At 36.6% G+C, this 16,722-nt stretch overlaps 1 protein-coding gene across 5 annotated transcripts in view; it reads right to left on the bottom strand.

The window, feature by feature from the left end:
• LOC136808584 (CLIP-associating protein 1-like) overlaps positions 1-16,722 on the bottom strand; it is a 43,030-nt gene that overhangs the window by 1,343 nt on the left and 24,965 nt on the right. For all 5 annotated transcript variants that reach the window (XM_067065114.1, XM_067065116.1, XM_067065118.1 and 2 more), the window contains 23 exons: positions 16,293-16,372; positions 15,780-15,872; positions 15,420-15,512; positions 15,036-15,085; positions 14,671-14,806; positions 14,125-14,198; positions 13,782-13,841; positions 13,453-13,575; positions 12,960-13,148; positions 12,219-12,241; positions 11,698-11,880; positions 9,807-9,930; positions 9,366-9,525; positions 8,892-9,020; positions 4,178-4,348; positions 3,743-3,906; positions 3,145-3,454; positions 2,398-2,953; positions 1,942-2,147; positions 1,492-1,620; positions 1,051-1,188; positions 682-750; positions 240-359 (listed from right to left, as the gene is read on the bottom strand). In XM_067065114.1, coding sequence (XP_066921215.1) covers positions 240-359; positions 682-750; positions 1,051-1,188; positions 1,492-1,620; positions 1,942-2,147; positions 2,398-2,953; positions 3,145-3,454; positions 3,743-3,906; positions 4,178-4,348; positions 8,892-9,020; positions 9,366-9,525; positions 9,807-9,930; positions 11,698-11,880; positions 12,219-12,241; positions 12,960-13,148; positions 13,453-13,575; positions 13,782-13,841; positions 14,125-14,198; positions 14,671-14,806; positions 15,036-15,085; positions 15,420-15,512; positions 15,780-15,872; positions 16,293-16,372 — 3,380 coding nt within the window. The remainder of the gene's footprint in view (positions 1-239; positions 360-681; positions 751-1,050; positions 1,189-1,491; positions 1,621-1,941; positions 2,148-2,397; positions 2,954-3,144; positions 3,455-3,742; positions 3,907-4,177; positions 4,349-8,891; positions 9,021-9,365; positions 9,526-9,806; positions 9,931-11,697; positions 11,881-12,218; positions 12,242-12,959; positions 13,149-13,452; positions 13,576-13,781; positions 13,842-14,124; positions 14,199-14,670; positions 14,807-15,035; positions 15,086-15,419; positions 15,513-15,779; positions 15,873-16,292; positions 16,373-16,722) is intronic.

Raw genomic sequence — 16,722 nt, 5'->3', positions numbered from 1 at the left:
AAAACGTGGTGCCCTAGGAAAACCCTTTATTCTTAAGAACACCCTGAATTGTCTTGGATATTTCCAAAACACGAGAGAAAACCATCTTAGATCTAAAATATAATCAGAGTGAAAACTCGAAACTTGTTTAGTTTCTATAAACATTCTTGGAAATTCTGAAAATAATGTCATCAGTTAAAAGATATCCGCGAAGGGGAAGCACAAATGAACGACTTGAAAACAAATGGTAGAATTAATACCTTGGAACCAGCAAGATTCTGGAAATAAGGTTGCACGAGGTCAGGTCCAGCCACGTTGTGCACAGAGACGAGACAGAAACATGCTGCTTTTCGAACCATACTCTCTGTGTGGTCGTATGCCTGGTAAAGAAGAAATTGACTTGATGAAAAATAAAATTGAGAGGTTAGGTTGTGACAAAGACAGATAGTGTGATGGATTAAATGGTAGATACTGTGACCCAGGTAGCGGACTCTCAGTAATTCGTTATTTAAAATTTCTGAAAATTCGAACTAAACTTTCTGTATTTCGAATATCTCTATCATTCTCGTTCAAGTTCGAAAAAGCAAGAGCCGACCGCACCGAAGAGATACTCTCGTCATCAACTAGGAGGAAAGAAACCGCACATAGTCTTTTCCGTTGTTGTGTCATCGTGTTATCGGACTTGAAATATTGAGGGCTTACCTTTAGAAGATTGGGAACAACAGTTTCAATGTGTTTCTTCATTACTGAACTCTCACAGCTGTCTGACACCTGAGAAAAGCAAAAAGACAGAAAGGGTTATATAAATAAACGTAAAATCCCTGTTGAAATATTGAAAAGTCTGGAAGCTAGCATCTTTGAATGGCCGACCTAGCCAGCAAAGTACAGTTTCAAACAAAACAATCATATCAGAACATATAAGCACATTATAAAGGTCAAATAAAAAAAACCTTATACCAAAAGTATAAACACGATATAACAACCAACCAAAGAAGTTAACGAACAACCCTCTATTGACAACATCCACTTCAAATAAAACTTAGGAGGACAAACAGATGAGAGCACACTAACCATATTGAGCATTTTGATAGCAGATGAATTCGTAGGGAAATTGGAACTTCCACAGACAGGAGCAATGATAGGCAACAGTTCATCAGCTGGGATCGTTTGACTGATCAAATTGCAACACTCCTCTGCAGTCTTTGACACCTACGTGGAAAATGAAAGAAGTTAGTCAGATTTTTTTTTTACAATTTCTTGCAGAGAGCTGCATTGAAAAACAAGAATTCTTTATGTTTTGTTGAAACTTGATTTTGAGTTTTCATTACTTGTGACCATGGTGCAAAGAAAGATATCTAACGTCGAGATGATTGTTTATGACTACACTATCTGCACGAATCTTAGTGATTCAAATCTTTAAACTATAAAAGTCTCTCCGTAATTCGAATCAAAAATTAAAATGGTAAGCAAATGTAAAAGAACTCTTATCGAAATCGGGGAAAATCGGGTTACCTCTTTTGTGTTATCGGATTCAGTTTCTAGGAGGGGCATCAAGAACGATTGTAAATCACTTCGATAAATGTTAGGGTGTGATTGGCAAATCTCACGCAAACATCGGATTGCTAAGCAACGTACAGTAGCCTGAAATTCGAAAGGTATAGAAAATTTAATAATAAAACTGGTGATTTTAGAGTTTGGAGCAAAGGACTATTATTGGGCCAAAAACTTGGAAATTTTAGTAAGATACCAAATCTAGTAGTCGATGTCCTTGGAAAGAACCGGTCAGGTTCGAACCCACGAAAATGGGCACGGTGACTGTAGACGAATGTTCTACATTTCCACTACATCACCGAGATTGAAGTATAGTATTCAATATATTCAAGTTTTTAGCCATATCTAAAAGATGATCGGGGATACAAACAATACATTATGACTGAGATTGAACATTGTTATCTATCTAACCTCGCTGTGTTTCAACATGACCATAACTGAAGGTAACAGTCCTTGTAATTTTTGTCCAAGCATTGGGTTATTGGTGGCCGATCGCATGGTTTTCAACAGTTCAATCAGTGCACTTTTGATGTCTTCAGAATCGATACCTCGGTGGTGTTGTGACAGAATGGTGGAGATCTCGTTTAACAGGTTCATGGAGCTGTTTAAACCGTCATCTATGGAGAAGAAATAATATTGAATGGTTTCATTTATCGTTTTGTTAAAAAAGTAATCAAACTTGATTTTTCTCAAGCAAACTAGTTAGCTCTTTTGAAAACAATTTCACACAGTCAGCTAGGAGTTTAACACAGATAAAGTACTAATCCCTAACTACTTGACTGAAAAACTTCCAGTTTTAGAACCACCGGGATACAGATAGCATATCTAGTGTGTAAAGAAATGTGATATCTGTGGTAAAAACTATACCTGTTTCATCGGGTTGTTCCGCACCGTCCGCTATCCGATTAACGGGCGAAGTAAACGATAAGTTCCTCGTTGACTCGATCAAACTGTCTTCGTACGATTTCGGGTTGTATTGCGACATATCTTTCGTCGTGGAAAGCCACATCGGCGAATTCTCAGAGTTGTAGTGCGTGTTGTATGCGTACGGGGTTTCCGGTGTCGCTTTAACGTGGTTCGGTACGGCCGACTCTTGAGGACTGGAGTACGAGAGTTTATTAGCGATCGGCAAACGCTCGTGCGTTGACGCCGATTCGCCGTACGTATCTTGGCGACTGTTTGTGGAAAGTGGAGTTCGAGTCACAGGTGAGCCGGTGGCGTACTCGTCGCGCATTTGTATCCTCGACGCGTGCTTGGCGGGAGAAGCAGTACGGTAAATAGGTTTTTCCATGTGTTCTTGTTTAGATGGGACCGTTTGGCTTTGAGCTCTCATGTGATTGGTTGAGGCGTAGGGTGGAGTACTGACTGAACCAGTACCGTTCGGATTTTTGATTTCAATATTGATAGCACGTGTAGCCCCTTCCTGTTAAAACGAACAATCAAATACTTTTGTTATTTATCTCGTTTGAATAGGGAGCTCTACTGTTAAAGTTCATGAATAGAACAGGTAAAACTATCAATAATTGTTCAAGTATATATCATAAACCATTTTAATCATAGGAGATTGGAATAATTGACTTCTTAAACAATATCATTGATTCTGTCAAATCGTACCTGAATAGAGTTGGGAAGGCTTGATAAAACCATGCTAAACTCTGAGGGGTTCAATTGAAACAGTGCTACAATCACGTTCGCCGATTCTTTACGGACGTCCGCGCTCTTTGGTTCCGACATCCACGTTATGACGCGAGTGATGGCTAGCCGCGTAACCGCTGAGTTTGTGAAATCGTTTGCATCCATAAGCGCGATGAGACCGCGCGTGTATTGGAGTAAGGAGAGTTTCATATTGAGCGATGGTGTTTGTGTCTTGTCTGTGATGTATTTGGTGATGATCTGGAATTGATGGTCGTACGGATAGCTGTCCCTGTTGAGAAAGAATGGATGCCAAGTTTTGATTAAAATTGTGTTTACATCATTGCAGGAAGTTCTACAACATTTTGCTTGGGTTATTAAAAGGATTGAAAATTATACATGGACAGGTTCCATTAGTTCAGATAATATAAGAAGTCGGGGGAGCAAAATATGCTTGGGCCTTGTAATCGAACCTGAAAAAAGAGATTTTCTAGAGAAGAGTGAAATGATTATCATCAAAATGAGATTCAAGACAAAAAAAGAAGACAGAAATGAGAAGGAGATTTGAAAAACTACAAACCTAACGACATCGAGGACGCGTGCAATTTTCGTTTGTGATGACTGTAGGATATCAGTAGACAGACGCTGAAGTAATCGAGTCAAGAGGATGAACAACCAGTCTTGCAAGTCGTTTTTGTATTGCACCAGAAACTCACTCAAGACGTCCAGGAATGAACTGTAGATCTAAAAAACACAAGAGACAAAAATGTTTGTTATAATACTGATAATGTTTCAGTCTTAATAGTAGTTCAGGATTTAGGAGCGAGTTTAAGTTTGATCTACCTATAATGCAGAATTCATACCTCAAACTCAGAGATTCCTTAAGAAGATGATAATTTTTTTGTTTCATCAAGCATGGCATATACATGACTATGTTTTGTTCCAAATTTTGAAATTGGAATCATAGAAAGTACGAGTAAAGAAAATTTCGAAAACTCTGAAAAAGGTCATTTACTTTGGAGTTTGGTTCAGCAAAATATCTGTTGAATGTTTCTTTGACGCGAACAGCTTCTTCGGTGTTAAGGTACCTCATGCTTGATTGTAAGAGGCCTTGAAACGAGGTGAGCCCGTCTCGTTTGGTGTTTGAAGCGTCTTGTTGCAGCATGTGTAAAATCTCGTGAAAGTCCTGTTTAATGAAGAAAAAGGGAATGTGAAAATTGAGTTTTTGTTTCATTTTTCTTAAAAGAACAGTTGAGAAGGCATTTACCTTTGACCCTAATGAATTGCGTGAATAAGGATCAGGTTTGACTTTCACATGGTCAATTTCTAGTCACTGGGTTAGAATGTCTAAGACAGTTTAATATGAAGACATTTAACTTCACTCGACGCTAAACTCGAGCCATACGCCCTTGTGGCGTTAGGGTAGGCAGAGTAATGTGTTCTCAATTTCATAAAAAAGGTTAGAAAACAAGAAGAAACCAAGAAAATTGTATAAACTTTCGACCAAAACATCCTCTCTACCTGTGTGTGAGTTTCTTTTTCAAACGACCTATTAAATCCACCCGAAGAACCCGAGCATGACGAATGAGGTCGTTTTGAAGTATAGCCATTAGCACTGTAACAGTTTCTCGTAGAAGGTGATGAAGAAGAAGTAGTCCTTTCAAAACACTCATTCGAGTTTGTGACACGAAACGTGTTAGAATCGTGCAAACGTGACATGCGACCATAACTCGTTTTCGGACAAGACGATGACACAAATACGTCATCGTTCAAGTCACTATGGTTACGAGGGCGTCTCCCCCGGTTACCATTAGTTCGTATCGGTATACCAGGCGACCGCGAGCGCTGGTGCTCTATCGTCGATTTTGGACGCTCCCTTTCTACTGTTTTGTGAGGGCGACGTTCGAGAGATTTGGATCGATATTTGTTAGCAACTGGTATACCAGACTTCTCACGACGTATCGTAGGGCGTTCGGTAGTTTCTGATGGGCGCGTGTCAGGGTGTAATCGGCTTGTGAACGAAATGGCGGAACGACAACGCCTTTCTTGTTTTGCGGTGCTGGTAGTGTGATTGTTGGTATCGCTTCTTGGTGAGAGATAGTGACTCGAGTTCATTGATGAGTTCAGAGAGGACGAATAGTCGAATGAAAGTTCGGAAAAATTTGAAGACGTTTCAGAGTCGAGCGATGAATAGCGAGAATGGTTGTTTTGAAACGTTTTGCAGTCACGTGACCCAAAATCGTCATAGTAACTCTCAAAATTGTTGTTATTATTCCCGTCATGCTCCCAACTTTCACTTTTATGTTTTGATTTCAGGATTTTTGGAATTTTAGTCTTTAAATGACTTATAGTTTTGCTTCGCCTACTTTTCACTTCAGTGTTCGGAGTATTGTATTTGTCTTTATGGTCGGGCGATCTCGTTTGATATTTGTGTTCTCGCGTGAAAGTAGCTGAGGAGCATCGCTCTTTAGGAGCTCCTTTGTGACTAGAATCATGGCTAGCAGAGTAAGACAGATTTGGCGAGTTTCCAGTCTGAATGTATGCTTGAATGTTAGCAGGGACAGGTACCATGTCTAAGTAATACAACATGATGGCAATTCTCGGTGGTTTCAAAGCCACAACATCTACTTTTAAATCTCAATCAATTTTATTTGGTTTTGGCTGCGATTTTCCTTCTACGTCTTGATAAATTACAGGATACATTTCATATTAAATTATCAAATTCAGACAGTCAGTATTCTTTGAAAGCCAGAGAACTGTAGTATATCAAGCAAAACAAACAACGAGGATTTTTTTAGATATAACCAGGTTAAATATCAAGTTTCTCAAAACATCTCCAGCTAATGGTCAAGAGAGGAGTTCTTCTTCATAAATTTATTTTAGCACTGAAATAATGTGAGATTTCAAAGTCGTTGAAAGATATAGAAGATACGCGATGTGTGAAAATTACGAATGTAATGTACTTAAAAAGTTCAGTCAGCAGAACTAAATATAGAAAAACTTCAAAAATTTATGCATATGAAAAGGAGCGAGCCCAAATAAATTTGTTATGCTCTCTCTCTCAAGCTACAGATCGATTCTCTCTACCGAAGTTTTCTGATGATATAATCTGTCGAATATTTACGTAGAACTCTACTTTTCGGTTTCTTCAAACCTCTTCCCTTTCCCTTGCTTCATATTCATGTTTTATTTCAAGAAAAAATATTCTTCTTCTGTTATTCTTATCTTAGTTTTTCTTCTTTTCTCTCTACAACTCTGATAATTCTAATATATTATTTATGAGCTCGTTAGTGCAACCTCGGTCTCTTGAACATTTCTTTTAAGAACACTTTTGATCAAAAATCTTCTAAATTGTAATCTCAACTTTTTTTCAACATGCCGAAATCCTACATGGATCGGTACTACTAACCTTTCGGTTCCTAACTTCATTTTCAGGGAGAATATTACCGCGAAGCTGGCGTAAATTTCAAAATCTACGTCTGACTTTCTCATGTTATTACTTACTATGCTTAAGTTTTCTTATAAATACTGGATAACACCAACAGTTGAGAACCCAGGAGAACCTCATAAATTTGAAATCTTAGTGTAGAGCCAAACCTAAAATAAACCTCTAGACTGGATTAATTCACATAAAATAGAAAAAAAGGACCCCAGGCTAAAAGAAGATCCTATAAAAGAGGCTCAAAAAAATAACAGTAGCGTGTATAGAAAAGGGAGAACGTTTTTCGAGGATTTTTCAATTAGGGACAGCATGAAAGAACGTAAGATGAGCTCAAAATCAATTTTCTTATTGAAAGTAAAATTTAAGAAACCCTGTAGGATTAAGGTTGAATTTCATACTAAGAAGCAATGGAAAGGTCAGAAGGATATAATTTAAAAGAAAAAAAGCTTGATGGCAGGAAGGGGGGATTGTTAACGACTTGAGCGCTTGAAAAGGTTTTCTTCCGAAAAGTAAAAGATTCCCGTAACAATGAAAAGTTTATTTGATAAGATTAATGAATTTAGATATCTGTGTCATGACGAAATAAAACTAACCTAGTTCAATTTAACACTGAAGCGTACAAAAAACAACACAACAAGGCAAGATAAGAAAATCATCAACTCGAGATACTGTATATAAGCATGATATGAAGAGTAGAAGGCAGTACAAATTTAAAAAGCAAAACCAACACAATTTCTAACAACATAGAACCCAAGTGTTAAAAGACATGACAAGAGCGAGAAATGAAAAATTCTCACGAAAAATCTCCACTATAGTTTTTCTTGCCATTTACTCGCAAGCTTGATAAATATCACAACTACTCTCAACTAAGTACAGTATTCATTATATTGAATGAAATTGTTCAAACAATTTCAGCGAAATGAAATCTCCCAATTATTTCGACTCCAATTAAATTTTAAACTCTCGTGGGACTGCAAATGTTTTCCAATTAAGAAAATGTAAAAAGAAAAGTGGAATGAAAATTAATTTTACAAAATTTAGCCATCTTGGTAATTATTTCACATTTAATTATTTCTTTTTACTCTTTGCAGATTGATGAACATGCTTCCAAGATAATTATGGAGAACAAAGCCACCAAATTTCCAAATATTAGATATAATAGAGACATGCGTAGCTTAAAATTACACAAATTTTAAGGAATAATCCAACTTAACACTACCAATGAACTCCTCTCAAGCAAAGGTCTGCTAAATACAAACCAACCCAAGCAAAAAGTACTGAGATTTCACAAAAAATATTCTCTGTAGGCGACACAACAATATATAGTATCTCAATTCATCATAATCCCTTCAAGAAATCTCTTTCAAAAAATCGTTAATCTTCTACAATATAATCAATCAAATCTTCCTTCTAAAAAAATTGAAACTGAAAACTAAGTCAAAATACGATAGTTTTTCTCTCGTCTCTTTAAACTAGGATTCGATATTATTTTCAATTTGTAGCCACATAGCGCCTCCTTTATCAACATTGAAGTGCTAATAATATATAATCTAATTCTGAACATGACGGCAACATTTTTTCTAAGTTCTCCTCTCTAAGCAGTCTCAAGAATAAAGGTTATAAAGCAATTTATGTATAGAGACAGCAAAAAAAGAGACAACCCACAGTGTTTTGAAGGAAGTCTGATTGGAATCTGAGATAAAAATCAATGGGCGAACGATAGCACTGTCTATGCTTTACTACTGAACATCATGTTTGGAAAAATTGGAACTCGTAAATCAAAATCAGATGAGGGCTGGTAGAGAAGACAGCTCATTGAATCTGTGATTTATACAACTTCATCGATTCAAGACAATACGACCAATACAAAGGTCCTGGTGGTTTAGGAATATTTTATTCCAGAAAATAAGATTTCAAGTTTGGTATTGCAATTGTTATCTTGTTTGTAAGCCCAATAAAGTTTGTCGTTGCGATGTCAAAAAACAAATTCTCATTTCATTTGATATGATGTTTTTTGAATCCAATTCGACGTAGTAAATACATGTCGATAAAACCACTAACAATGGATCCAGTTTCGCGACAAAAAAGGAGAATTTCAAGAGTACTATATAGGTGGTGTGAATTCCAATTGTAATTCATCCAATGCTTGTATTCCAATCCAGATCCCTCACAACATATCCAGTAGAAGTAAGCAGAAATATAGCGTACAGTGTGCTCAGTAGAAACCAGGTTTTTCAATTAAAGAGTTAAATCAGGAAAAAAGAAAACAATTCTGAAACCAACTTACGTGTGAGATATGTCTATGTTTGTTTGATTCACGTGAAGAGATGCTTGAATTGTCGCTTTCATCACTTCCGATACCGTTGATGGAACCGTGTGAATTGTATCGGTCTCGTCCTTGTGGCTTCGTCTTTTTCTGCATGAAATGGTGGTGGAAGAATGTGGAATGTTAAGTCAATTAGCAATCACTGCAATTTGTTCCAGCAGAACGAAAATTTGATCATTTTTATCCAAAAAGGAAGAATTGGTACAAGAAAAGGTCGAAAAACCTCAAAATTGTTGGAATCAACCACTAAAGTCTAGTCAAGTCGCTATTAATCGCGTTACTTGATATCGGCTCATGGTTATGTTTATAAAAAGGTCAAAAATAAGTTAGCTAAAGCGTTGAATTTCGGTTTTTGTTTGAATGGTAAGACAGAATTGGAGGGGAAAACTCGGAATTGAGTGGACACCCAAACTTATATCGCAAGAATGAACTTACAAGTGCATCCCAAATGGCGTCTTCCGTGAAGTCTTGACCGTTCCTTGATCGAGTACTGTTCTGTCCAGGTATTTCGGGGCGCGTTGGAGACGGGTCACGACTTGATTGTCTCGAGTTGGAACGCGATGCTGACCTTGAGCCGTGACGAGATGATGTACGTCTACAGAAATGAAGAAAAGAACATTTTTAATTAGAAAGATTTGGGAACTGCGATTAGAAGGTTTTGCCCACCTCACATTATTTGAAGATTCTTTTACATAAATGCAGTAAAATAAGCAAGAAAACGAGCGTACTATTTTCCGCAAAGTCGAGGTCGAAAATTATCTACTTTCTTTGAAATTTCGAAAGCATCGCTAGATTTTCTTATTGACGGGGAAGAGAAAATAAGATTTTAGAATCAGCAAATTTCGAAAAACACTTATAACGCTATTTCACACTTACGCAGATTGCGGCGTAGGGATACGTGTTTTGTTGACGCTGTACGTCTTCATGTAATCTTCCGAACGTTCACGTGAGTACGTAGGCATACCGACCATACGTTTGGGTGACGACGTTCGACTGGATGCTACGTAGAAGAAAAGAATAGATATAGAGGTTAATGTATAAACAGTGGCGTATTCGCTAGGAGAGTTACAGAATTCCATGACAGATGGTCATATAAGATTCCATAATGATCAGACTTTTAGGTTTTCTACTACATCAAAACAAGAAACTTATAATTTAAAGACATCAAAACCGTAGGGTGCTGTTATAACTTTCATTGACTTTCCTACAAGATTACATGCAATGAAATTCTTTAAAATATTTAGAAATCATTCAAAGTTTTCCTCATTCTATATATTTATAAAGACACAAATAAGTGCTAATATGAGAGCTCCACTAAAGCCTGTGAAGCTTGAAAGCCTCCTTTCGCGAAAACCAGCAACATCTCATTTTCAGTGAAAATCAACAAGTGATTAAAAGATTGCTTTCCTGCTAAAGAGAAAGATATTATTTTCCATTTGGAACGGAACAGACCTTTCTCACTCGTACAAAACAACATCTTTTTGAATTTTTCATATTTTTCAGATGAGACCATAGACAGAATGTCTCCTTCATTTTCACCACAATTTCTCATACAAGACATCACTGCTCATCAACTTGGAGCTCGGTGAAAAGAGAATGTTCGAGTAAAATTAAACTGCTGTTTTATTATGATTCTCTCCAACCTCCAGGAAAATGTCAACAAATCAACATTGGTTTGGGAGAGAATTCATCATTCTCTTGAGTGTAAACTGGACCTAAACCGACATGTTATATGACCAGAATCAATGTTGTTGTAGTTCAGACATCAAATAATCATATACACAATTCTCTCTCATTTAATGAATGTTTGGAGAGCAATTTTTACGCAAGAAATTAGACTGTATAACACTGTATATAAAGGCGATAAGATAAGTCTGTCAGATAATTACAACAAAAGTCGAGAGAAAAATGTAAACGGTTTTTATTTCTGGAGATAAGCCAAGAGCTCAAAGCATGTTGAATTAAACACGTGTTTTCATAACAAAATTTCGAAAACAAATTAACTCAGAGAGTGGAAAGACCATCCAAAAGAGAAGGTCAAATCGTCGAAAGATGTGGCGCAAATAGTTTTGTCACTATACGGGGTAGAAGAGCTAAAGGTGCCGAAAGTTGAATTCTATGAATAGCCCGATTCATTCATTCAATTAAAATCTCGAATCGTTGAATTCCACAAACCTACTCAATCAAAACCCGAATATAATATGTGAAGAAGTTCAAAGGATTGCAACACTTTGTAAAACTTCTTTAAAACGGGAGAAATTTAGAGTCATTTATCATCCCGAACACTTTGGATTGCAAATCATGTTCACTTAAGATCTGGAGAAGAAGCTTTTTCCATAACCAAGACAATGGCTGATGAATTAAACTTGCTCCTGGGTACAGAGAGTACAACTAAAAGTTTAAAAAAATAATTTTAATTCTGATCTTCAAATTATCGACACTAAGGGAACCAACCACCAACAACCAGCCTCTATGACCTTTGTTGCATATGTTATTATGACAATTCATAATATGCACCATTGCAATGTCTTCTACGGACCCAACAGCTGATTGGTTGGAAGTGACGTATTGACTGATTTTACGTCACTTACAACCAATCAGCTGTTGGGTCCGTGGAAGACATTGCAATGGTGCATATCATGGATTGGGAAGAAATCACATCACAGAAACACTTGATGAATGTGATGTTGGAGTTGAGGGAGTTACTCTCTTTTTAAAGTCTTTGCCCATCCACAGAAACACTTAAAACTTAAGATTAGACTCTTACGTTGTGAGGCGGCAGATCTTTGCGGCGTTCTGGATACGCGTTCCCGTGGTAACGTGCGTGATTTCACTTGATGTCTTTTGAGGTCGTCGTACGATTTTTGACGTGGTGTCATAGACGGTGTGGGACGTCGTGCTTCCAGCTGACTGGCTGATCGTTGCCCGATTGAAGGTGTCGAGAAAACGTCTGAAAATTGGAAAGGATTTTCTAGTGAGCAATGTGATTAGGGGATGCAAAAAACTGACAGCTTACCAAATCTTTACGCTTCATTGACCGATGATCCACCCCCGATGGGGCTCCCTACTCAGCGGACATGCTCAACGTTAATTTAAGTTCAACGATACAACGATTTTCACTGATTTCCATAATTCTCAATGAATTTAAACCCTACTGGCCATCGGCTCGAAGAGACAGGGGTGTTCAAAATGATCAAAATTTTAATCAAAGCCCGTTGACCAATTAAAAACCAACAACCCACTCCATGATAATGTTATAAATCTTCAAAGAATGAAATATAATCTTACCTCCCCTTGAAGGTCCTTTGAGTCTAAAAAAAGGAGAAACAAAACACGAGTCACAAGATGAAAATATCAGAATAACTGAAACACCTCTTCTTATCCTAAGGTCTTATTTTTTCACGAGAGAGTAAAAAACAACACTTTGAAGAGAGAAGGTAAACTGTACTAAAATCGAAAGATCAAATGAGACATAGTTAATGGGGGATTATTAATAATGGCGACCGTTTATTTTGTTTCGTTCGATTCAGTAACAAAAATATTTTGAAAATCAACTTTCCTCGGGATCTATATTTTTTCCTACTTGTCAAAGAGAATGTCGATCTTAAAACATGTCTCAATAAAATAGCCTTTTTTGATATTAGAATTCCCCTTTTAATTCAGGATATCCGAAAAGTAACAAAAATGGCCACCAGAATTTAAGCTAAAGATAAATTATACAAGCTTAAGTATATCTAATCTAATATTTTGAAATAAACAAAGTCTGTGGTTCAATTATTTATTGTATTATACAATGAAGTAACCTTTGTCCTCTGTGTTGAAAATGAAGCTTTCAAAAAATAAAACTCGCTGATGAGAAACACTTACCCTCTTAGAATTAGGCGACAATTGTCAAATTCGTCAAAACAAATTAAAGAAATCATTCTACCTCACCAAAATTAGTATCCCTTAAAGTTGAATACCTTCAACCTGCATAAAACACCTAAACACCTAAGTACGTGAAATATACAAGATACAAACACAACTTACCCATTGGAGGAACTTGAGCTTCCAGATCGTTTGGCAAGGTTTGATTTGCTTCTACCAGGCATTGTTGGGCGTGCAAATCCTCCATTTTTGGTGCTTCCACCACCACCGCCTCCACCTCCGCCCGCTGTCAACAGGTTACGATCGCTGTTCAACAATTTCTGTTTGCTGGAGTCGAACGTTTGCATCAAACTATAAAATATAGGAAAGATATTTTGAGAGAATGTAAGCTCTACTTCTACATAGATTTAATATATTTAACTACCTAAGTAAAGTTAACTACCTAAGTAACGAATTGATCTACCAGAAGGAGACTCATAACAAAATTGTTTAGTTAAGTTTTGTGAGCTTTAAAGCTTGTCAATGATTTAGTCACCAGCTAATAGGACCCAATGCTATTCGATGAGTTTAAGATGAAACTGATGGAAAAGGATTTCTTTCTCAACGAGACTCAAAAGTTTTTTTTACAAGTAAGAATATATACATCAGTACTGACCTGTCCGCTCGTGATTTGTAATGGTCGGCAAAATTCCAGAACGCCCTTCGGACAGCTGCACGTGCTTCGGAATCAGCGTCCGAAATACCTTTGCGTAAACCTTCTTCGATCAAACTGACATGACTGAAATGAATAAAAGAAGATAAAATAAATGAAGATAAAGAAAAAGAAGATAAAGAAAATGAGAACTTTGGAAAAATTCAAAAAATTCTTCAATTTTGCAAACAAATAATCAAAAACTTCTTCAATTATTCGTAAACAAATGATCAAAAACTTGACCTTAACTGCAATTTATTCGTAAACGAAACAATGTTAACACATAAACTTACTTTTTGAGCGCTGATGTATCCCAAGTCTCCAAGAATAAAGCAAGGTACTCGCCACATTTTCTAAAAAGTAAAATAGTCGAAAAATTGACAAAACTGTCCTATAATAAGAAAACCAAAAATTCATGTAGATTGAGATAGGTTGTTGAACAGTGCTATCGCCAGGTTTTCAAATCGCAAATGCTATAAGGAAATGAGCTTTTATAGGACACCGTTTAACGCATCTACCGTTTTGAGAAAGTCTATTCTTGATTCTGTATTGTCAGCATAAAAGGTGCGCCTCATTTCTATATCATAAAAATAAATATTTTTAAAAACATGTCAAAGAAACAAAACAAATGGGTACCTTCGAATATCGCGGGACTTGGATGTCAATAAGTTGGAGATGATAATTGGTACTAGGCGTGGTGAATGTGTATGCTAGAATAATATGAAAAAAAGTAATTTAGAGCAAGCTCAACCCTGGATTCGTGATATGCACCATTGCAATGTCTTCCATTCCACCCAATAGCTGATTAGTTCAAAGTGACGTATTGACTGGTTTTACGTCACTTACAACCAATGAGCTATTGGTTCCATGATGTAATGTCAGAAGACATTGCAGTGGTGCATATCATGAATTAGTCAAATTCGAAATCTGGTTTGGGAGCTGTAGATGAGTTATGTGTAAACCCTGTCTAAATCCAAAATGCTATTGAAACAGACATCCCAAACGTAGAGGTAAGAAACCACGAAAAAGATGTCTATGTGGAAAAGGATTTCATTTTATCTTCTCTCTGTTGACCAATTCATTAACTGCCGTTGTTTACAACCAATGGCTTTTTTTACAAAACGTGATAGATCCTTTTAAATTTTACAAAATTATGGAGTTATCTTAAGACAAGAAGTATACCTTAATGATCAGACGAATAGTAGCATGAGCAGAACTGGACATGACTTTTACGCTGTTCGGGATCAATATAATTAATTGTGGGAACAAATTTTCCGCCAGATAATCGAATTTGTTTCGCAGGATTGATGACATGTAACTATAAAGAAAAAGAAAAACAGAACAATTATTTCTCCTTATAAAACTTTGGTGTATTTACCGGATAATTTATGCGTATCGGTCAATACGCATAAATTATCTTTCTATAGAAAATTATGTCCTTTCAGATCAAGTAATTTTGACATGTTTTGGGATCTGGTGTTCCGGAATATTGCAACCAGTATATAACAATATTCCCCCCTCGGAATTCATAATTGAATAAAAAGTACCTGATTGTAACACAGACTTCACGAACAACAGCAGAACGTAAGTCTTTGACCTGAAAATAAAATAAAGAAATATTATTAGACAATCGTACTACTGACCGACTGATATGACATTTTACTGACAAGAAGAATGACAAATCAAGTGACAATAAGGTTTGGCTGACTGCTTTATATGATTTTTTGAGTCAATTTGTTAGTCGTTTACAATAAAAGGTCTGGTCTTTTATATTATCATCACAATGAAACATAATATACACCCAGAAATACCATACCCAATAATTATTTCATTTATTTCTTTGTGACATTTTTCAAAACTTATTTTTAAAATCTTGGATGTGTTGTTGTCTCGGAGAAAATATTTCTTCCCTATAAGGCCATATAACTCACCGATGTTTTGAGAGCATCCTCAAGATTTTTCAAAACTTTGATAGAGTTATCGATGGTTGTGTGGATTTTCACGTAGGTACGAAGTTCTTTTAACTGAAGGAAAGAAAAAGGTTATGAAAAGGTATATCTTGAAAGCCTCTTTTTGGACTTGGATGATTATAATTGAGACAAATGGGAAAAACTTGTGGTTGGTAAATACCTTAAAATAGACATAATAGTCAAAATTACATAGTGTCAAGTATTACGACGAGCGGACCAGATAATTAATTCATAGTCTAGTCAAAGGAGTATTAGAAAATTTCCAAGAATGGTTTCGACAAAATGAAAACATTTTGATCTGATGAAGAGACCCTAACTTACAGCCTCCACCCGTTTCTCCCAGTCGTTATTTCCGTTTTCAAGAATCAGTCGAATTCTGTCAAATTCAGTCATGTACTCTTTCGGAGAGAAAACCTGAAAATGAAAAGCAGGAGAAAGTATGGTTAAAGGGGAACAGAACTAAAAATCTTTACTGTAAAAAGTACTTAGGAAATTCCATCGCTGCCCCGTGTAACGTTTAAATGTCTACTTCTCGATTCGAACCGAATACCGAATAAACCGATTCGGTTCAGTTGGAAAAGTATTATAAACGTTTATGAAAACGTGACGCAATTAGCAAAATGCATTATGGTTCGAAATTCCGGGGCAAGTGTGCCCGATACCTTAGAGATAGCAATGGTCGCTATGTATGAATTTTACTACCACTATGAGCATGCGCCGAAAAGCTTTAAAAAACCAAGCATTCCAAATCTTACCCTGGCGTCGGTGACCTCTTACTATCACTATGAGCATGCGCCGAAAAGCTCTAAACGAACCAAGCATTCCAAATCTTACCCTGGCGTCGGTGACCTCTTCCCATAAGGAAGTGAAATCCGTTTCGTCCACTGCTCCTGAAGCTGCAGCTGATGAACCACCTGTAACAAAGAGAAAATAAAAAAATTGTTTATTGGAATAAGCAAATAATTAGCGTGAGAGGTTTCTAAGGCCTTTAACAACTTCCGGGGAAGCTCAAAACCCAAATGGGTTTTCGGAGCCAGGAAAGTAAGGAAAAAGCGAAAGACATTCTAATGTTCGATAGTTTTCAAATCAAACATTAAAAAAACGAAACCCAAACTACAGGGTGCTCGAAATAAGTATAAGTGCTTAGTGGTGTGGTAAGTACAGAACAGTGTAGCAAATTGTGAAAAAATCATTTTTGTAATGTTAGATGATACTAATTCAAAAATTTTCAGCCATTTTATTTTATCCTCTTTTCACACCAACA

The sequence above is a fragment of the Clytia hemisphaerica genome, unplaced genomic scaffold (genome assembly GCF_902728285.1).
Source record: "Clytia hemisphaerica strain Z4C2 unplaced genomic scaffold, Clytia hemisphaerica genome assembly, whole genome shotgun sequence".
NCBI classification, from domain to species: Eukaryota; Metazoa; Cnidaria; class Hydrozoa; order Leptothecata; family Clytiidae; genus Clytia; species Clytia hemisphaerica.
Note: the sequence above shows the minus strand (reverse complement) of the source record. Positions and strands in the feature narration are given on the sequence as shown.